Source organism: Lagenorhynchus albirostris, chromosome 15, assembly GCF_949774975.1.
Source record: "Lagenorhynchus albirostris chromosome 15, mLagAlb1.1, whole genome shotgun sequence".
NCBI classification, from domain to species: Eukaryota; Metazoa; Chordata; class Mammalia; order Artiodactyla; family Delphinidae; genus Lagenorhynchus; species Lagenorhynchus albirostris.
The window spans coordinates 11904962-11926634 of NC_083109.1; the positions used below are offsets into that span (position 1 = coordinate 11904962).

At 45.2% G+C, this 21673-nt stretch overlaps 1 protein-coding gene across 1 annotated transcript in view; it reads left to right on the forward strand.

Moving 5' to 3' along the window:
- The first annotated feature begins 13102 nt into the window (after positions 1–13102).
- B4GALT5 (beta-1,4-galactosyltransferase 5) overlaps positions 13103–21673 on the forward strand; it is a 77629-nt gene continuing 69058 nt past the window's right edge. Inside the window, exon 1 of the mRNA XM_060124489.1 lies at positions 13103–13281. Within this exon, the coding sequence (XP_059980472.1) occupies positions 13167–13281 (115 nt within the window). The 5' untranslated portion in view covers positions 13103–13166. The remainder of the gene's footprint in view (positions 13282–21673) is intronic.

Consider the following 21673-nt stretch of genomic DNA (forward strand, 5'->3'; position numbering starts at 1 on the left):
TAGTCCAATTGGTTAATCTTTTCCTTTATACTTTGTGCTTTTCGTGCTTGGTTTAGGAAATCCTTTTCTCTCCAAGGTCATAAAGATATTCTTCTGTGTGTTCTTTAATCATCTTAGAGTTAGAGGGAAAAAATTTCTTTTGAAATCGAAATGATGCCAAAGGAGACTGAGGTGCTTTTATGTTCATTGAAGGCGGGGTATGGGTTAAGAAAACGGAAGAACAGAGCTCTAACCTCTGCCCATCCTGTGGCCTCTAGCTCAGGGCAATATTACATTTGCTGTCGTATGGGCTGATTGATTATAGCTGGGCTCTGGGATGTTTAGACCCTAGACTCAGACGTTCTCTCACTGCCTTTGGTCAACATTCCTGATTCCTGCCTGTGACCCTGGGGCTTAGCTGCCGCCACAGCTCCTTCCTCTGACCCCCATTACTCTGCTGGGAGTCATGCTGCGGGCTCAGAGGATGGGAGGGGGAGAAGCAGACACAGCTGTTTTTCCTTCCTGATACCATGACAATATCTGATTGCTCCAGGCACATGCCACAACATAATGTCCTTGGCTCACTGGCTTTCCCTGTTGCGGACATGGGCAGCCTTTCCTCCAATCAGTGGGTGATATTTGGAGCCCTGTCCGTCCCTTGGGAGTTGGGATATTTTTCTCACCCCAGCAGAGAATGAACTGAGCCCAGCTCTGGAATGTCAGCGTTCTGCTCAGGAGCTGGGCTGGTAGGGGCAGCAAGTGGCTTGGAGATGAGAGTCCTCTAACCTTCCCACGGGAACGTTCCAGCAACTTCTCCATCTAGGGTCATTTTAGGATATTCCTGGGCCTCTGGCATTGTTACTTTGTAAGGCCGCATCCACATCATATTAAGCATAACAAAATGCATCCCCATGGCTCAGTAGATACAGTTAGATGCAATCGTGTGAGTTCAGAGGTAGATGACTAGCTGACCTAACATTATATTTTGTAGATGTTTTTATTAAACTTAGACTAATTTCAAGTTTTGCAGTTTCCTTTTTATATTTTGGAGTCAGTATTGGTCTCAAACATCTTTATGTGCACTTGAAGCATTTAGAGACTCTGGGCTCTGGCCTTTGGGGTCCATTGATAGAACTGCCCATCCCACAGCTTTCCTTTGTAAGATCAGATTTGCCAAGCCCACTACAGCCCACAGAATTCCCAAGCACTTGCCAAGCAATCGTGTGAGTTCAGAGGTAGATGACTAGCTGACCTAACATTATATTTTGTAGATGTTTTTATTAAACTTAGACTAATTTCAATTTTTGCAGTTTCCTTTTTATATTTTGGAGTCAGTATTGGTCTCAAACATCTTTATGTGCACTTGAAGCATTTAGAGACTCTGGGCTCTGGCCTTTGGGGTCCATTGATAGAACTGCCCATCCCACAGCTTTCCTTTGTAAGATCAGATTTGCCAAGCCCACTACAGCCCACAGAATTCCCAAGCACTTGCCAAGCACTCTCCTGTGTATTAAATAATGAACTGCTTCCAAATCCTCTTCCTGTATGTAACATCGAGGGACATTTGTAGGCATTCTTTGTCTTCTCAGCAGAATCAAGGAGTGTTTGCTGGACTCCCTTCATCTGTGTAAAATCTTGGAATGTGTTCCGAACCCTCTCCTACATATAAAATCACGAGATATTTGCAGACTGCCCCTCCTCTGTGTGAAATCAAGGAATATTTACAGAATACCCTCCTATCTGTAGTATCATTAACTGCACACAGAGTTTCCTACGTTTGGTACCGTGGAATCTTTACAGAGCATTCCTGTTCTCAGTAGAATCAGGGAAATGAACACCCTCTTCTGAGTAGAATCATTAATTGTTTGTAGATCCCTCTCCAGGATCACCAACTGTTTGCAAAACACCTTGGAAAATCAAGGAAGACTCACACAGCCCTTTTTTATCTATAGAATTATGTAATATTTGTAAGTCTCTTCCTAGGTATAAAATCATAAAATATTTACAGAGCACTCCCTGAGTATAGAATTTTAGGGTGTTTGATCAACTTTTCCTTCCTGTATATAGAATTATGAACTATTTTTGAGGAACACTCTTATATGTACAGAATCATGGAATGTTTGCAGAACCCCTTTTTGTGGCTTAAATCTTGTACTGTTTGCAGGACACCTGCTTCTATAAAATCATTGAGTGTTTGCAGAGCCTCTTTGCTTATCATTATGGAATGCCTACAGAGCTTCCTCGTCTGTATAGACCCAAGGAATGTTAGCTGAACCCACTTCTTTTTTTTTTTGGCTGTGTTGCGTCTTTGTTGCTGTGTGTGGGCTTTCTCTAGTTGTGGCGAGTGGGGGCTACTCTGTGTTGTGGTGCACGGGCTTCTCATTGTGGAGGCTTCTCTTGTTGTGGAGCATGGGCTCTAGGCATGCGGGCTTCAGTAGTTGCAGCACGTGGGCTCAGTAGTTGCAGCACATGGGCCCTAGAGTGCACGGGCTTCAGTAGTTGCAGTGCATGGGCTCAGTAGTTGCGGCACGCGGTCTTCAGTAGTTGTGGCTCATGGCCTCTAGAGTGCAGGCTCAGTAGTTGTGGTACACGGGCTTAGTTGCTCTGTGGCATGTGGGATCTTCCTGGACCAGGGATTGAACCCGTGTCCCCTGCATTGTCAGGCGGATTCTTAACCACTGTGCCACGAGGGAAGCCCTGAACCCCCTTCTTCTGTGTAGAGTCATGGAATGTTGACTGAGCCCTGTACGGTGTAGAATCATGGAATGTTACTAAGCACACTCCTCAGTATAGAACCTGAAATACTTATTCTCTATCCCCACTTACATGTTGGAGAGAAGTAAGTGATACAAATGGTCATGGCCAGGTCATGGAGGGTCTTGAAGGTCAAATGAAGATTATGCTTTCTTCTATAAGCTATAGAGAGCCACCAAAGTTTTTGATAAGAAGAGTGACATGATGAAAATTATGTGCCAGGAAGTTTAATATACTGAAGGAAGTAAATGGGATAAGCTGAAGGGTGGTAGCTTAAAAAGTAATTTTTCAAAACAAAGTAAAAATTAAGGTACTGATGGATTTTACTAAGTGCAATAATCTGTAGTAAATACTGTGATACAACAGAGACTCATTCTCTAGTGCAGGGGTTAGCAAACTACAACTCATGGGCCAAATCTGGCCTACTGCCTATCTTTGAAAATAAAGTTTTATTGGAACACAGCTGCATGTCTATGGCTGTTTTTGTGCTACACTAGCAGAATTAGGTGGTTGTGACAGAGATTGTATGGCCTGCAAAACTAAAAATAGTTGCTATCTGGCCCTTTACAAAAGAAGTTTACTTACCCATGCTCTAGTGGGAAAAGAAATACCTTGAAACATTTTTTAATGATTGGACTTTGAGGGGGAATTTTTTTGTTTTCTTACAGTAGACTCAGATGAATTCATAAACATTTTATTCATGCATTCATTTAACCAATATTTGCCAAATATCTACCATGTGCCAGGCCTTGATTTAGGCACAAAGGGTGCAAAGATGAAAAAGAGACATTTTCTTGCCCTCAAGGAAATGTATAATCCAGCCATAACTGACGCATAACTTATATATTAAAAAAAACCAGCTGTGTGACTTTGGGCAAGTTCCTTAATCCTTCTACACTTCAGTTTCTTCATCTGTGAATGAGGGTGGTGATAATACCTCCCTCAAGATGTTGCTGTAAGCCTTAAGTAAAACGCTTAGAACAGTGCCTGATGCAGCGTAAGTGCTATTTAATTGCTTGTTTTATTATGTACACATGTAAAAATACACCCATATGTATGTACGTACACATAAAGCAGTGTAATTGGTGCTCTCACAGAGGTGTCTATGATTATTCTACATCAGAGAATTTTATGTCAGGATATAGTTCAGGAAATAGAAACCACTCCAGGTACTTTAGTCAAAACAGGATTTGATACAGGATTTAGGTGCTTGCAAAGTCACCAGAAGGGGTGGAAGAGTGATCGGAGTGACCATTCTGGACTTCTCTCTCTCTTTTTTTTTTTTTGGCCATGCTGTGTGGCATGTGGGATCTTAGTTCCTTGATCAGGGATCAAAACCGAACCCCCTGCAGTGGAAGTGCAGAGTCCTAACCACTGGACTGCCAGGGAAGTCCCCATTTTGGACTTTTGATGTTAAGGTTCCTCCACTTTAAGGTTCCTTCTGGTCATGCTTCAGAAGTCACCAAACTGCTGCTGCTCCTGCCATCACCACTGCCACATCCTCCTGCCTCACACCCTTCAAACTGGGGACTAGACGGAGGACTCCACTGCCAATGCTCCTCCCATCTTCCAGGAATGGCTGGTCAGGGGCCACAGCCACAGGAAGAGGACCACTGCCTCCCTCCCACCCTTCAGATCTCATGCAAATGCATCTAGTTGACAGAACTTAATTTACCACTGGCCTCCTTGCTGCAAGGGAGCCTGGGGAATGTCATTTTAAGCTTTTGAGCCTCTTCCAGTAGAAGGAGAGTGAAATGGAGGTCAAGAGCACCCATCTGAGTATCCAGACCAAGAATTCTGGGAGATATCACACTGGGGAAAAATATTTGAGCTGGGTCTTAAAGGATGAAGACAAATGAGAACCCAGGGTTTCCAGGTAGCAGAAACAGAGTATGTAAAGTCATGAAAGCATAAAAAAAGCTTGGTATGGTCCACAAACGTCTATTGTTTTTGCCTACCCAGCATCTATTCCACTGGAGTAACCGCACCTTGGTCTCCCTTTGGGGAGTCAGCCTTTCCACTATCAGTCAGGTAGTTCATATGAAGTTCCTCTTGCCCCCTGGCTCTGGGTGTAGGCATGTGACCAGGTCCACCCAATCAGCACACTCCATTCCCTTAGTCCCTGATTGGTTCAGGGATGGCCATGTGACTGAAACCAAGCCAATGAGACTTGATCATGAACACTTTTTTTTTTTTTTTTTTTGCGGTACGCTGGCCATTCAGTGTTGTGGCCTCTCCCATTGCGGAGCACAGGCTCCGGACGCGCAGGCTCAGCTGCCATGGCTCACAGGCCCAGCCGCTCCGCGGCATGTGGGATCTTCCCGGACCGGGGCAGGAACCCACGTCCCCTGCATCGGCAGGCAGACTCTCAACCACTGCGCCACCAGGGAAGCCCTGAACACTCTTTTTTTGGCAGGGATTCCTTAGCTGTGGGGACCACCTCCTTAGGGGGAGCAGGTGAATCTGATGAAGCCAACCCAAAGGAAAGCAGAGCTAAGATATGGAGAGAAATTGCGTGCTGATATTACATGAGCCCTTGGACTCAGCTATGCCTGAAGCCATGTAACCTTGCTTCAGGCCATTATAGTCATTTAAGGCAATAAATTTCATTTTTGTTTAAGCCAGTTTGAGTTGAAAGTCCTGACTAATACGTTATGTCGAGAGAGTAGTTTACTAGTACGAGAGCCACTACACTAAAGACTTTACAGCAGCATTATTCATAGCAGTCTCCAGCTAAAAACTGCACAAATGCCTGATAACAGTTGACTGGAAAATAAAATGTGGTATAGTCACACAATGGAATACTATTCATCAGTTAAAATGAGTGACTTACAACTTCACTCCTCAATATGACTGAATCTCACAAACATAATGCTGAACAAAAGAAGTCAGACATAAAAGAATATATGATTCTATTTGTACAAAGTGAGTGCCAGTGATGTGCTGCTTCTTTTTTTTTTATGTGAGTGCTTGTTAAATGGGTATATTCAGTTCTAAATATTCAGTGAGCTATACACTTGTGATATGTGTATGTTTCTGTATGTTATACTTTAATTAAAAATAAAACAAAACAGGGCTTCCCTGGTGGCGCAGTGGTTGAGAGTCCACCTGCCGATGCAGGGGACACGGGTTCGTGCCCCGGTCTGGGAGGATCCCACATGCCGCGGAGCGGCTGGGCGGCTGGGCCCGTGAGCCATGACCGCTGAGCCTGCGCGTCTGAAGCCTGTGCTCCGCAACGGGAGAGGCCGCAACGGGAGAGGCCCGCGTACCGCAAAAACAAACAAACAAAAACAAAACAAAAACAAAACAGAAAAAGTTCAGCAGGTAGAAAACTTGGTGTGTGTGTGTGGGGGTGGGGGGTGGGGCGGAAAGAATGGCAGGCTAGGACAAGATGGATCCAGGACTCAAGTTATGTCATCAGGACTCGATTTCTCTTTGTTGCTTGCATCAGTTTCTTTCCATGTGCCGGCTTCATCCCCAGGCTCCACATGTGGATAAAATGGCTGCCATTGCGTCAGCCTCACAACCTTTCATATTTATATCTAGCATGAAAGAGAAAGTTGGCTTCTCCAAAAGCACAAATTTAAATGTTTGGGAATTGAGTCTCATTGGCTCTGACTGGTCTACCCAACCCTGAATCAATTACTATTACCAGAGGAATACAATGTTCTGACTCGCCAGGCTGGCTCACCTAACAAGTCTGGAGGCAGAAATGGAGTCAACAACCTCAGAGAACCTCACAGACTGAAAGCAGAGGAGGAGGAAATTGGAACTATTGCAGAAGTGAGTGGAAGTTAAATATCTAAAAAAGTCCAATAAATATCTGGTACCTATACTTCTTCTCCTCCTCCTCTTCTTTCTTTTCTTAGCATTTTGAAAAATGCCTGGCACCCACTTTGGTAGATATAAATACTTGCTGAATGAGAGAATCACTTCCATCAGTTGATACTCCCTAGGAGCCACCTGGTCATGCCCTAGGCCTTCCTGTCCAGGACAGAAAAGATAGTGTCAGAATTTAGAAAAGGGATATAAATCAGTCTTTTGACTGCAAAGCCATAGGTCTCTGTAGAATCAATGCTCTTGAAGGTCTTTTGCTAACTTTTTATGCCAGTTCCTCATATCTTACTCTCTTTCTTCGGAGGGGCTTCGTGGCAGAGGGACAGAGCCCTGGAAAAGTCTCATCATTAGCAGCCATGGTTGAGGCAGGAAGTCCTTGTTCACTGCTGCAGAGAGTGTAAATTGGCACACCCATTTCAGAGAACAATTGGGAAACAGTCAGTTAAACAGAAGATGTGCATATCCTACTGCTCAGCAAGTGCACTCTTGTATGTTTGTGCTCTGGAGAAACTTTTGCCCTGGTGCGCAGGATATATACAGAAGAGCACTGTTGTAGGTACTATTGCTGCGTAGCAAACCACCCCAGACTTAGTGGTGTAAACAAGAGCCATTTTATTATGCTCATGGATTTGGAAAGGGCACAGTGAGGACTGCTTGCCTGGGGTTTCAGCTAGGAAGGGTTGAAGGTGGAGGATGACTTGACAGCTGGGGGCTAGACTGTTTAAAGGTTTGCTGTCTCACGTGTCTGGTGATTGATGCTGGCTGTCAGCTGGGACCTCTGCTGGGGCCTTGACCAGAGCACCTGGACGTGGCCTCTCCATGTGGCCTGGGCTTCCTCACAGTGTGGTGGCTAAAGGCTCTTAAGGTGGATGGTCCAACCAACAAGTCAGAAGCTGCATTTCCTCAGAAGTTGTGCATTGGCGTTTCCACTACTTTTTATTGGCTATAAGTGATTCACAATCCCACCAGGTTCAAAGGGAGAGGAATTAAAGTAAGTTCCAGAAGAACATGGGAATGGGAAATATTGTTGAGGCCATCTTTGTAAATGACATTCTGCAAGAGATGTTCATTGCAGCAACGTTTTTACTGGGCCACCATCCCTCATCCAAACCCCTTTGGGGCCAGATATGTTTTGAAATTAAAAAAAAAAAATCTCAGAATTTTGAAAGGTAACATGGTACATACACTGAATATTTATATAACACCCCTTGAGAGGAATGGGTCACCCTGTAAGTAAAAATCTAAATATTTTCTCAGTGGAACATATGATTATTCATATTAAGTATGATAAAGATTATAGATAGCTTTCTGTCTATTGACGTCAAGTTTTGCCACCAAAGAAGTTCAGGTCAGGTCAGGTCGTAACTGACAAATAAATTATGAAAAAGCATTTAGGTTTCAGATTTTTTAGATTTTGAATTGTGGCTAAGGATCTATGGACCAGTAATAGAAAAAAAAAAAAGAAACAAATTAACATCATCAAGAAATGAATAAACCTCAGTTACATGTTTCATTGCGGCTATACCTTATAAAAATATATCGAGGGAAAGCATGACGCACGCATATGCGTCATGAAAGCATATATTCATGACGCAAGAGTATATTTGTGATCAGTTAGGATAAGCCAGGTTATGTTGTAGTAAAATAAACAGTAAAATCAGATGCTTAAAACCAAGTTTTATTTCTTGCTCATGCTATATGTTCATCACTGGCCTGATGGGCTCGGGGGAATTTTCTCCTCCCTTTGGGACTCAGCTGGTGGGGCAGCTGCTCTGTGGAACATTGATGGTCACTGTGGTAGAGGGATAAGAGGACACACCGGCTCTTAAAGCTTCTGCTCTGAGCCTCAGTTTCCTCTGAAAGGACTGCCTGGCTGGAGTTTACCAGGGTGAACGTCACAGTCAATACTCAGTCAACAGGAGTTTCTGGCACCAGAAGTAATCAATGCCAAGTCTCCTGGGGCCTGGAAAGCAGTTATGAAATGTCAACGACATTTATCTACTCACTGCCTCTGGGAGTTTGAATTCAGATAGTCACTGCTTTGTAATATTATCACAATACTGGTGATTGGCATTTATGGATTGTGCAATGGCTTCCTCGGGGCAGGTGCCTGGAACAGGAGAGTTTGAGGGGTTGGGGAGGGCATAGTGTTATTTCTGACTTACTTCAGGCTCTGGATCCTTTTCTTCGCGTGTTTTACTTGGGCTAGTCTGTAATTGAGTGTTGACAAGCATGTGAGGCCCAATTCATGCTCTCTTGGAATTTCTCAAGGGACCACCCCCCCCCCACACACACCTTTCTTTAGGCCACTCCTCTCCTCTAAAGCCTTCAAGGGCTCCCTATGGCCCACAGGAGAAAGTGTAAGAATAGGACAGCTCCCATTGATTGAGCGCCTGCTACATGCCAGGCACTTTATAGGTACTATCTCTAGTCCTCACAGCAACCCCAGGAGGAAAAACTATGATCCACATTTTACAGATGTGGAAATGGAGGCTCAGAGAGGTGAAATGACTTGCCAAGGTCACAGAGCGAGAGTGAGGAAGAGGCAGGACTGGTTGGTCATCAGATCTTTCTGACTCTGGGGCCCCTACTGAACTATAGGGTTAAGGCCCCTCTGATCTCACCCCATCCCTTTTCCTTTTCCTTGGAGTCACCAGCTGCTCCAGGCAGGCTGGCCTCCTCTCACTGCCCATCGAGCAAGCATGTCTCACCTCCCTTTCAAAGGCCATCTAAAATCTCACAGGACACTTCCCCAGACTGCTGATCATATGAGTCTTGCCCTCATCGCACTGTACCACAGTTACTCACTTTCCTGTCAGTCCTGCCGGTGGGCTGCAGGCACCTCCTCTCGGTCACCTCTGCATTTGCCATGCCCAGATGTGCTCAATGCACATCTGCTATTCATTCAGCATTCCTTCAATAATTACTGAGCACCTGCTGTATGCCAGGCACAGTGCTAGATGCAAGGATTCAGCAGAGAATGAAACAAAATCCCTGACTGCATGGAGCTTATGTTCGATACAGGAGACAGAAAAGGAATAAATAAACACATACATGTATAATATAATGTCAGGGATGAAAAGTGACCTTGGTCTCATGCACAAAGGCAGAGGCACCTCTTCCCTCAGCTTCCAGAGCCCTCTGTTTCCTTGGCAGAGTCATAATTTTTGGCTCTGCCATTCAAGGTGGACTTCCTCCAGGCTCGGCTCTAGGCACTCCCTGTTATCCTCTGAATCAGCAGCCCACAGATGGTATTGAGGTGTGGTTTTAATTTGCATTTTTCAGAGGACAAATGAACACAAGCAACTTTATGTGTGCTTATTGGCCACTTGCATATCTTCTTCTATGAAATGTGTGTTCAAGCCTTTCCTTTTTTTTCCTTATTGGTTTGTTGGTCTTTATAAATCTGCGTGTGTTTTTAAACAATATTCTGGATATGAATTCTTTATCAGCCACATATTTCTAGTTCTTCTATTGCGCGGCCTGTGCTTCCCCTTAAAGGTGTCTTTGGGTGAAGAGAAATTCTTATTTTAATGTAGCCCAACTTATCAAAATTTTCCTTTTTGGCTGGTGTTTGATGAATCTTTGCCTACCCCAAGGACAGGAAGATATTCTTCTATGTTTTCATCTAAAAGCTTTTGTTCTCTTGTTTTATCGTTCGTATTTAGATTTACAATCCATCTTAAACTGATTTCATGGATAGTGTGAGGTAGGAGTGGTGTCTTTTTTTTTTTCCCATATGGAAGTCCAACTGACCCAGCACCAATTGTTTTGTTTCAATTAAACAAAACATTGAATGGTGGTGTATGGGTGTTTATGGTACCATTCTTTCAACTTCCCAATGGGTTTAAAAATGTTTTAAATAACATATTGGGGGAGGGATGATGAAAAAAAAGGTAGAGGGACTATGGTAGATAAACAAATACTATGGAAATAATTTCAAATGCAATGTGTAAACCCTGATTTGATACTGTTAAAAAAAAGCTATAAAAGACATTTTTTAAAGCAAAGGGTAAATTTGGGAATGGACTGGGTATTACAGGTCATTGTGGTATGATTGTTCATTTTCTTAGGTGTGATAATGTTATTGTGGTTATGTAGGAGAATGTACTTTTTCTTAGGATTTCTGTGGAAGTATTGAAGCATGAAGTACCAATAAGGCAGCAACTAATTTAAATAATTCAGAAAAAAACTGTACATATGAATATAGATAGATAAATCTGAAAAAATAGGGGGAGGGGCAATATAGGGATGAAGAAGTGAGAGGTACAACCTATTAGATGTAAGATAGGCTCAAGGATGTATTGTATGACATAGGGAATATAGCCTATATTTTGTAATAACTGTAAATGGAAAGTAACATTTAAAAATTGTATAAAAAATTTAAAAAGCTGGAAAAATATCAATCCAAGTGGAGAGTATACAGGTGCTCCTTGTACTAGTCTTTGAACTTTTCTGTATGTTTGAAAATATTTGTTAAAGACAGAGCTGGGCAGGAGGCGGGGGCCATTGTATGGTCCAAACAAAAGTAGTGGCAGGTCAGATTATTCCAGCTAGTTTGAGATTTCTGGTCTAAGGCCTCACCTCTGCTATCTCACTTACTCTGCATCACATCCCTATGGGGTAGGCAACACTGGGCCCATTTCACAGGTAATGAATAGAAGCTCAGAGGGTGAAGTGACTTGCTCAAGGTCACACAGCCAGTTGAGACCAAGCTAAGATTTGAACTCACATCTGCCTGAGTCAAAATTATTTGCTTTTCTTTTTTGTTGTTTAAGCCTCTTCTCTCCCATTCCATTTCCCAGGGGTGTTGGTCAGCTGAGAGCCTGTGTGCATGTATTACTCAAATTCTCACAACAACCCGATGCAGTCATTACTAATAATACATGTCATTTTACTGAGAGGCCGAGAGGTTAAGTAACTTGCTTGAGGTCACTCAGCTAAGAATGGAAGAGACAGGAACAGGGAACAATGAACAGGAACAAGGAACCAGGACAGTCTGGCTCTAGAGCCCGAATATAAAGAGTCAAAGAAACACCATGAAAAGATAAATCACTTCAGGAATACAAAGCAGGATTATTGCTGGTTCTCACAGAATCCCTGCAAAGTCCTTTCTTCTCCTGACTGCTATGGCATTCCAAGGGGACACTTGCCTCCCCAGTTCAGCTGGCAACTTCTTGAGTTGAGGCCGAGGCAGGTTCTATTGGCCCTCACCTGAGTCTCTAGTTACTGCCTACTGCCATCAGAGGTCTTCTGGCCTGGGGCTGATCTTAAACCATTGTTTTGGATATGGCCGCACACTATCCTACGCAGCAGGGTACCGATTTGTCTGCAGGATGGAAATTAGGGTTCAGATGGAATGCTGAGGCACTTACAGCCTAGTGGTCAAGGGTGCCTTGGGAGACAGGTCATTTTTTATTTAAGCCCTTATTGCAAGGCTTGGGTGGATTACTTCTCCATCTAGGAGCCTCAGTCTCCTCAGCTGTACAATAAGAATAATAAGAGCACACATCTCAGGCCTGTTGGGGTGATTTAATGAGGTAGGTAAAGCCCAGTGTCTCTCAAGGGCAAGTCTTCATATTGATAACTGTTATCATTAAGCTCCTTAGGAATCTTTGGGATATGGAACCTGCCCAGAGCTACAACCTCATCCCTGTCGCTCTCCCTGCCCCACTGGATTGTATCCATGCTGGCCTTGAGTTAAGCTGGGGTCAGATCAGGCTTTTTAACCTCAGGACCTTTGCATCTGATGTTCACTGTTTTATGTCACCCCTCAGTGGGGCCTTCCCTGACCACATTAGTCTGCCTCAAACATATTCTCCTGTTTTATTGTATTCATATCACTTATCAGTACCTGACATTATGAACTGATTTGTTTCTTTTTCTCCTCCCATTTGAATGTTATGTTCAAGAAGACAGAGATTTTGTCTGTTTTGTTCTATGTAGCATCCCCAGCGCCAAGAACGGTGTCTGGCATATGTCTGGCTTTCAATAAATGGTGAACTGAATGAATGAATGAATGAATGGAGGTGTATACCGAGCCCTCATGCCTACAATCCCTGCTCTTCTGTCGCAGTGGGTGGCCAGCCGAGACAGACATTGCATACGGCCCCTTGGCTCCCAGGTTGGGGGCGTCCAAGAGCGGACCGACGGGCACTTGAGCGACGTTCCCCAAAAGCCAGGGCGGTGGCCGCGCCGGTAGAGGGGCTGTCGCCATTTGGCGACTTTCCCTGCGGGCCACTGCGCCGCCGCGGGGGCCAAACAGGGGATCGCTCTGTGAGCGCGCGCGCGCGGGTCTTTTGCGACGGTGCCCGGCGGCGCTAGCCCCGCCCCCTCCCCGCCCCCGCGGCCCGCCCCGCCCCGCCCCGCCCCCGCCGCTGCGCTCTCTACCGGGCCGCTCAGGCCCCCGCCCGCTTCATGTGGCCCGGCCAGCGGCGGCCGGCGGCTGGGAGCGGCAAGGCGGCGGCGAACGGCGGCCGGCGAGGCCCGGGAGGTGGCGGAGGCCCAGGCGGCGGCGGCGGCGGCCAAGGAGGCGGCGCACGGAGAGCGGCGGGAGCAGGCCCGGCCCGGCCCTCGAGCGGCCGCCTGGCTGCAGCATGCGCGTCCGCCGGGGGCTGCTGCGGCTGCCGCGCCGCTCGCTGCTCGCCGCGCTCTTCTTCTTCTCACTCTCGTCCTCGCTGCTCTACTTCGTCTATGTGGCGCCCGGCATAGGTAGGAAGGGGGCCTGGGACCCTGGGGGTGCCTCTCTGGCCTCAAGGGGACCCAGGGAACCCCCGCCCCGCCCTGAGGGGACCCTGGCTTTCAGAAGACACCCGGCTAGGAGGCGACCCCGAGCCTGGCCCTCAGAAGACTACGGGGACTCCGGCCCGACCCTCGGGAGACCCCACGCCTGGCCCTCGGGGGGCTCCAGGACATTCCAGTACCCTGCACCCCGACGGGCTCCAGAACCCCCCTCCCCCCGCCAGCCTCCCGCCCACCCCCTGCCCTCCTTTAACCCCTTCCCCGCGGGAACCCGACCATGCCTTCACACACACACACACACACACACACACACACACACACACACACACACACACGCGAGCGCGCGCGCGTGCTGGGACGCCCCCTTTCTTGCCCTGGCCTCCCTAGAACCCCCACTTAACGCTCCTCGGCTCGAGAACTGGCGCTCTCCCTCCTCCGGGGTCTCCTCCAGCCCCGGTTCCGGGCATTCCTCGGCCCCCGAACCTCCGCGGCCCGCCCTCCCCTCCTCGCGGAGCCCCTGTGCTGGGGTCTCCAGGAGTCCCACCTTCCTGGTTCCCATCCATCCTTCCCCTCTCTTCTCCCTGGTGACTTCACCGTTTCCTGCTCTCCCTCCTACCCTTTCTTCCCTCGACTTTCCCTTGGTACATCCACCTTCAGGTCCTCCTCCCCAACACACACATTCTCCTCTTCCAAGTGGCCAGATCCCTTTCCTAGCAGGGTGGCATCCCCCACCCCCCAGGGAGGTCCACCCCCTCCATTCAGTCTACGAACCCCTGAGTGTGCCACGCCTCCTCTCCATCCCCTCCCCCTGCCCCGCCTACCCCCAAGGGCACTCCCTGTCATCTCCTCTCCCTTATCTCCTATCCTTCCCCGAATCCTCACCACCCCCCTCTGGTCCTCAGGCACAGTTTCTTTCTGATTGAAGACTTGGGGAAGGGGTGCTGTCTGGGCTCTTCCTTTCTCCCCTTTCTTTAACTTATGCCCTCTCCTAGCCTTGAGGGTAGAAGGTGGCCCTTCAGTAGTATCCTATGGGGCCGGGGGTGTGTACATTTAAATTGGTCCTAGAGGAGGAGATATGACAAGGGCCTTGGGGAAATGGTGCAGGTGGGAAGGAGCATGGAGAAAAGGTGGAATGGGGACTCATTCTTCTCAAAGGCATGTCCTTTAAAGGAAAGACAGCCCTGGAGAAACTGAACCCTGACCAAGCATAGGCTGTCTAAGAGCATAGAGCAGACATTTAGGATGTGAAAAAACATTAGAAGGAAATAACAGCATGAGGGTTAAGGTCAGAGGACATGGAGGTCAGATTTGGATTCTAATCGCTGCCCTTTATGACCTTGAGCAAGTTACTAAGCCTCACCTTTTCTTCTCTGTAAAATGGGGGTACTCATCCTAACCTTATAGGGTTTTAAGGATGGAAGTAGATAAGTTCCCTTTTAAAGCACTTATCATTGTACCTGATGCTTAGAGAGTTTTCAAAAAAAAAAAAAGCTATTATATGTAGCTTTCAAGAAAGAAGGGAGGGAGTAGATGGAAGGTTTAAGGTATGTATTTGCCTGACTTGGCATCACCATGAGGCCCTAGAGAAAACCTCAGTTTAAGGTGAAAAATGATCAGAAAATGCTGTTGGGGGTGGGGCAAGGAGAGTAAATTTTGCTGTAAAAAGTCTGGATCATTTGGATGTTAGGAAAGGGTTGATGGTTTAACTCTAGGGAAATACCCTTTAGGATTGTAGTAATGATTAGTGCCATTCTCTGTTGACCTGTCAACACTGAACTAGCTGAATAGAGAAATTTCCAGATAGAGCCGGAGATTGTCTCCTGATTTTTTTTTAAAATAAATTTATTTATTTTATTTATTTATTTTTGGATGTGTTGGGTCTTCATTGCTGTGCTCGGGCTTTCTCTAGTTGCGGCGAGCGGGCTTCTCACTGCGGTGTCTTCTCTTGCTGCAGAGCATGGGCTCTTGGCGTGCGGGCTTCAGTAGTTGTGGCATGCAGGCTCAGTAGTTGTGTCTCGTGGGCTCCAGAGAGCAGGCTCAGTAGTTGTGGCACACAGGCTTAGTTGCTCCGCGGCATGTGGGATCTTCCCAGACCAGGGCTTGAACCCATGTCCTCTACATTGGCAGGCAGATTCTTAACCACTGCACCACCAGGGAAGTCCTCTCCTGATTGTTTTTTTTAAAGAGCATATTTCATTTGATGGTAAATATTGATGATTTGTATTACAAACTAGATCTAGTTTGTACTACAAAGATAGAACAGGTAATATCCTACTGCCGTAACATTTTATGAAATGTCTTAGGAAAAGCATCCCTCTGGAAAGGTGTTGTATGTGGCCTGATGGATCAGATGAGGGGATAGGAGTCTGGGCAGAATAAGAACAGGTGAGTAATTAGTGGAATTAATTGAGAAAAGAGTTCATTAGCATATTGGATATTAGGCTCATAAAAATGGGTGTGAAATGATGGATTTGAACCTAGAGGTAGTCTTGAAGCCATATCCCCTTTTGTGAAAGTGATGGGTTTTTTCTGGTGTGGGTGCATAAATAAGCTATGTCAATGGAAAAATATATCCCACTGGGATAGTAAACACCCTCTTGATTAGAAAGATTAGAAGCCAGATTCTAAAACAGAGATGGAACGTAACAACTTAATTAAAACTCTTCAGCAGTAGATTTTTAGGTCAGTGGAACCCCAGTGAAAGGCAGTGGGCTTGGGGCTTCCCTGGTGGTGCAGTGGTTAAGAATCCGCCTGCCAATGCAGGGGACATGGGTTTGATCCCTGGTCTGGGAAGATCCCACATGCTGCGGAGCAGCTAAGCCTGTGTGCCACAACTACTGAGCCTGTGCTCTAGAGCCCGCGAGCCACAACTACTGAAGCCTGCGCACCTAGAGCCTGTGCTCTGCAACAAGAGAAGCCACCGCAATGAGAAGCCCCGCACCGCAACGAAGAGTAGCCCCCACTCCTGCAACTAGAGAAAGCCTGCGCGCAGCAACGAAGACCCAACGCAGCCAAAAATAAATAAATAAGTAAATTTAAAAAAAATAATAAAGCAGTGGGCTTCTACCACACTTAGATTCCTACATCACTGATAACTGAGAAAGATGCAAAGCACTTAAATATTCACTAATTTCTTCTTAAATGTGGGTCTTCTAAAGGGCAGATCTACTTAAGATTCACTTCTGTTAGTTGGAAAGGGGAGTGGTGGGAAGGATGTGAAGTGGTTTTAGAAGGATACATTGAGCAGTTTGGTGATTTTATTTATCTTGGCTTTCCTGTTTAGGAGCTTAATTTTTTAAATAATCAGCTTTGGACAGAGGGTGGCAAATCTTTTCAAAAAGTTAAGGCAGTCTAGAGAAATAGAAGGTTTTATATGCCTTGGATTATGAAGACCTTATTTGAGACAATTGTTAAAATGAGCTTAGAAAATAATACTGGGTTGAACCACATGAAATTTCCATTTTTTGCAGGTCAAAACCAGTTGTATATTGGCAGTTTGATATATAGCTCAATCTAATACATTTCCAAATAATGACAATCCTGTTTTCTGGCATAATGGGAAGTGTCAGACTTGTATTTCCTTCCAGGTTTAATATTTTTCCAGTCCTGCTTTTGATTTACTTTGTATACCCTGTGGCCACGCTGTGCTCTACGGCTAAAGAGAAATCATCAACCTGAGAGTGTGTTACAGCTATATTTGGAATTATGTAGACTTGAATTTGAGATATGAGAAAAACCATGTTAGTTTTAAATGTTTTAAAGTTGCTCATGTGTAATATAGCCCAGCTACAATTTCAACCTAACTATTGTTGGTATTTTTGAGATCTAATGCTAGCTCTTAATGTTAGTGTCCCATAGTCTAACAGCAAAGGGAAATTTTCCTGGACTTGAGGGTCATCTGAAATGGAGGTAGTGGTACCATTTGGCTTAGAAAATTGGATGTGAGGAATATTACTAAATCTGACTATAATGTGTTTGTAACAAATACAAAGTGCGCTTAGCTACTTAAATAAACCCCTGCCAATCCAGTTAAGTAATTTAAAAATATGACTTCATTGGCCATTATGTTTTTGTTATTAAATCAAAAGTAGTGTTTTATATCAGCAGTTTAAAAGTAGAAATGAAAAGGATGGGGCAGAAAGTGTGAGGGAGGTGGTGGATTTGAAAAAGGAAGAGGAAGGGAATATGGTTATAAAAATGCATACGTGGGCTTCCCTGGTGGCGCAGTGGTTGAGAGTCCGCCTGCTGATGCAGGGGACATGGGTTCGTGCCCCGGTCTGGGAAGGTCCCACATGCCATGGAGCAGCTAGGCCCGTGAGCCATGGCCTCTGAGCCTGCGCGTCCGGAGCCTGTGCTCCGCAACGGGAGGGGCCACAACAGTGAGAGGCCCGCGTACCACACACACACACACACACACAAAAATGCATGCGTGCCTCTTCCCTGTAGCACCCTGCCCTCCACAGCCTGAGTGATTATCGTTTATTTCATCACTTGTTTTACCTGCACTGTTGAAATATCCCTATTCCTTTCAGGGTTCCGAAGAGAACTTTGAACTTATTTATGATCCTTTAACTTAAAAAAAAAAAAAAAATCTAAGAGCTTGGAGTACCTCCATGTTCCAGTCTGACCAGGTCTTTTAGAAGATAAGAGAAGTGAACTATTTACAGATGGACATACATTTGAAGGGCTGATTTTAAAAATCTTATTAACTTTATGGTGCTGTCACATGGCAAGGTTGTATAGAGGTTACTGACCTTTGCAAATTGTTTAGTTACTGATTTTGAGAGAGATGCCTGTGCATGGTTAGAGGCAGTAGTCTATATACTGATGAAATTTTATTAAAGTTCCACTATTTAAATTAATTTTTCTTTTGTCTTGATTATTGAGGAAAGGAAATGGGGAATGATTTTTCCCTTTTGGCCTGCTTAGTTCCAAGAAAAGTTTGATTCATGGCTGGCTTTTGGAAGACAGGAATCAGTAATTCTAATCCCACCTGATTTGACCAAATGACCTTGAGCAAATCACTTGATTCTCTGATCTTATACTTGGCCAGAAAACAAAGCTGTTTGAAACACTAGAACTGCATCTTAGCCAAACTTTTAGTAAGAAGTTTTTTTTTTATCTTTATTGGAGTATAATTGCTTTACAATGGTGTGTTAGTTTTTGCTTTATAACAAAGTGAATCAGTTATATATATACATATGTTCCCATATCTCTTCCCTCTTGTGTCTCCCTCCCTCCCACCCTCCCTATCCCACCCCTCTAGGTGGTCACAAAGCACTGAGTTGATCTCCCTGTGCTATGCGGCTGCTTCCCCCTAGCTATCTTTTTTTTTTTTTTTTTTTGCGGTACGCGAGCCTCTCACTGTTGTGGCCTCTCCCGTTGCGGAGCACAGGCTCTGGACGCGCAGGTTCAGTGGCCATGGCTCACGGGCCCAGCCGCTCCACGGCATGTGGGATCTTCCCGGACCGGGGCACGAATCTGCGTCCCCTGCATCGGCAGGCAGACTCTCAACCACTGTGCCACCAGGGAAGCCCTAGCTATCTATTTTACATTTGGTAGGGTATATATGTCCATGCCACTCTCTTGCTTTGTCACAGCTTAGCCTTCCCCGTCCCCATATCCTCAAGTCCATTCTCTAGTAGGTCTGTGTCTTTATTCCTGTCTTACTCCTAGGTTCTTCATGACATTTTTTTTCTTAAATTCCATATATATGTGTTAGCATAGTCAGAAGTATTTATGTATAGAAAGTTGATAATTCATTCACATCCTATGCAAATTTTGGACCTAAGATTTTAGATAAGATACATGTTTTAAATAACTGAATGCAACTTTCTCTAATAACCCCAGGAAAATTTCAGATTCCCCCCTTGTTTTAAATATATATATGTGTATATATATATATATATATATATTTTTTTGGCTGTGTTTGGTCTTTGTTGCTGCGCGCGGTCTTTCTCTAGTTGCGGCGAGTGGGGGCTACTGTTCGTTGTGGTGCGCGGGCTTCTCATTGCAGTGGCTTCTCTTGTTGCGGAGCACGGGCTCTAGGCGCGCAGGCTCGGTAGTTGTGGTAGTTGTGGCTCACGGGCTTAGTTGCTCCGCCGCATGTGGGCTCTTCCCAGACCAGGCCTCAAACCCGTGTCCCCTGCATTTGGCAGGCGGATTCTTAACCACTGTGCCACCAGGGAAGTCCCATCTTCCCCCTTGTTAAGTGTAGTATGAAAACAACCTTTTTGTTATTGTTCCTCACATGAAAGTGTCCTCTAAATGCTTCAGTGCACTTAGTTTCTGAGCTTTTCTGGAGTGAAATATGTCATATTGTGAATGTGGGTTATTTTATTTTAGAAAATTAAAAAGCCTTACCCTGTTTAAGGACCCCCTTCTCCCCACGTGTGCCTGTACGGACTCACTCACTCAGATGTTTCCTTTGAGTATTGCATCGTGTCAGTCTTCTTAGAAGGAAACCATATTTGGAGAACAGATTGAAGTTATAAAACTAAACAGCACCACTTTTGACCAGGATTTTGGTGATGTTTTATGTCCTTTCTGCCGCAGTTTGCTATGTTGGAAACAAAGTCTTGGGTTTGGAATTGAAGTCTCTTAACAGTGAAAATGTGCTAGTCTTGGACAGTCTTTGGAAGCAGCCGTTCGGCCAGTATCAGTTGCTGTTCCAAGGCATCGCTACTCTAGCCAGTAGATAATTCTGCTCCCAACCCTGACATTTCCCCCCAGAGCTTGACAGGCCAGTGAGAGCAGCGTATAACATCGTATAACATCGCCAGGAAGGAGGGTCTTCTTGTGTTGCCATGACTCTTTAGAGCTCTTTAAGAGAGGAGAAAGCCGTAGGAGCCAAAGTGCTACTGACTTACCTGCTTCCCTAATTTTGCAGCGTTTTAGATCATGGAAGATACATTGTACACATCCAACTATATAAGCAAACAGAACTTTAGTAAGCAAGAAGTAGGCAATGTGATGCTGCAAAGGCCTGTCAAAGAACTAGAGAAAACTAGTGGTTAACATTGGTCAAGATAAAGGTTAATCAGAAGCAAACAGATTGGGTGTTGGCTTAGAAGAAGTTAAAGGAGTTATCGTGAGAAGAGGCAGGCCTGTGTGTACTATTAGTGAAAGGACAGTTATTCTTTAGTTTCTAATACTAGCTAAATAAGAGTATGCCTTCCTTTGCACACTGTGTGTATTTTTGTAGAAAGCTGTGAGAAAATTAAAGGAATTTAAGATCTGTGGGTCAATAATAATCCAGTATTTGAGTGTCTTCCTATCATGTTACCAGCTATGGGAGATATTTGGATTCTAGACTTTTGACTGCTGCTTTCATTTTACAGATGATTGTATAAGCCCAGGTTGAGTCATTAACTTGCCCAAAGTTGAGAATTACGAAATAGCTGTAAAAATAAATAAATAAATAAATAAGATAAAATACCTCTGCAGCATATACTATATGGTTGAAAATACAAGATTAATCATAAGAAATAACTAGAGAAAATAGAAAATAGTATGTAATCAATTGCTGACTTGTATGATACTGATCCTTAATGAGGTGAGAGATTCAGACAGAGACACTCATTCCTTCATTCAATAGGTAGTTTTTTTGGAGTGCCTCCTCTTGTCAGATACTCTTTTGGGTATCAGGCAATCTAGAAATGAGTAAGGCAGAATGTTTCTGCCATCCTGGTGATTTCATTCTAGTGGGACGTTTTTGCCCTTTGTGGTGTTTTAATTCTGATGGGGAGACAGCCAATATACAATATAATTTCAGACAGTGGTAGGAGTGACTGAGGGTCTATTTATTTATTTTTTTATTTATTTATTTTTGGCTGTGTTGGGTCTTTGTGGCCGCTCACTGGCTTTCTCTAGTTCTGGCGAGTGGGGGCTACTCTTCGTAGTGGTGCGCGGGCTTCTCATTGCGGTGGCTTCTCTTGTTGTGGAGCATGGGCTCTAGGCGCGCGGGCTTCAGTAGTTGTGGTGCATGGGCTCAGTAGTTGCGGCACGCAGGCCCTAGAGCACATGGGCTTCAGTAGTTGTGGTGTGCAGGCTCAGTAGTTGGGGCCCTCACGGGCTTAGTTGTTCCACGGCATGTGGGACCTTCCCAGACCAGGGCTCAAACCCGTGTCCCCTGCATTTGCAGGTGGATTCTCAACCACTGCGCCACCAGGGTAGTCCCTGAGGGTCTGTTTTAGATAGGGTGGTTAGGGAAGGCTTCATTAATGAGGTGATATTTGACTTGAAGGGGTAGAACAGGTCACAGGTCTGGGGATTGGGATGGTGATGGGCGTGTCAAGCATACATGAAGGTCTTGAGGCAGAAATGCACTTGAAGGAAGGTTGACTGGATTTTTATAAGTGAG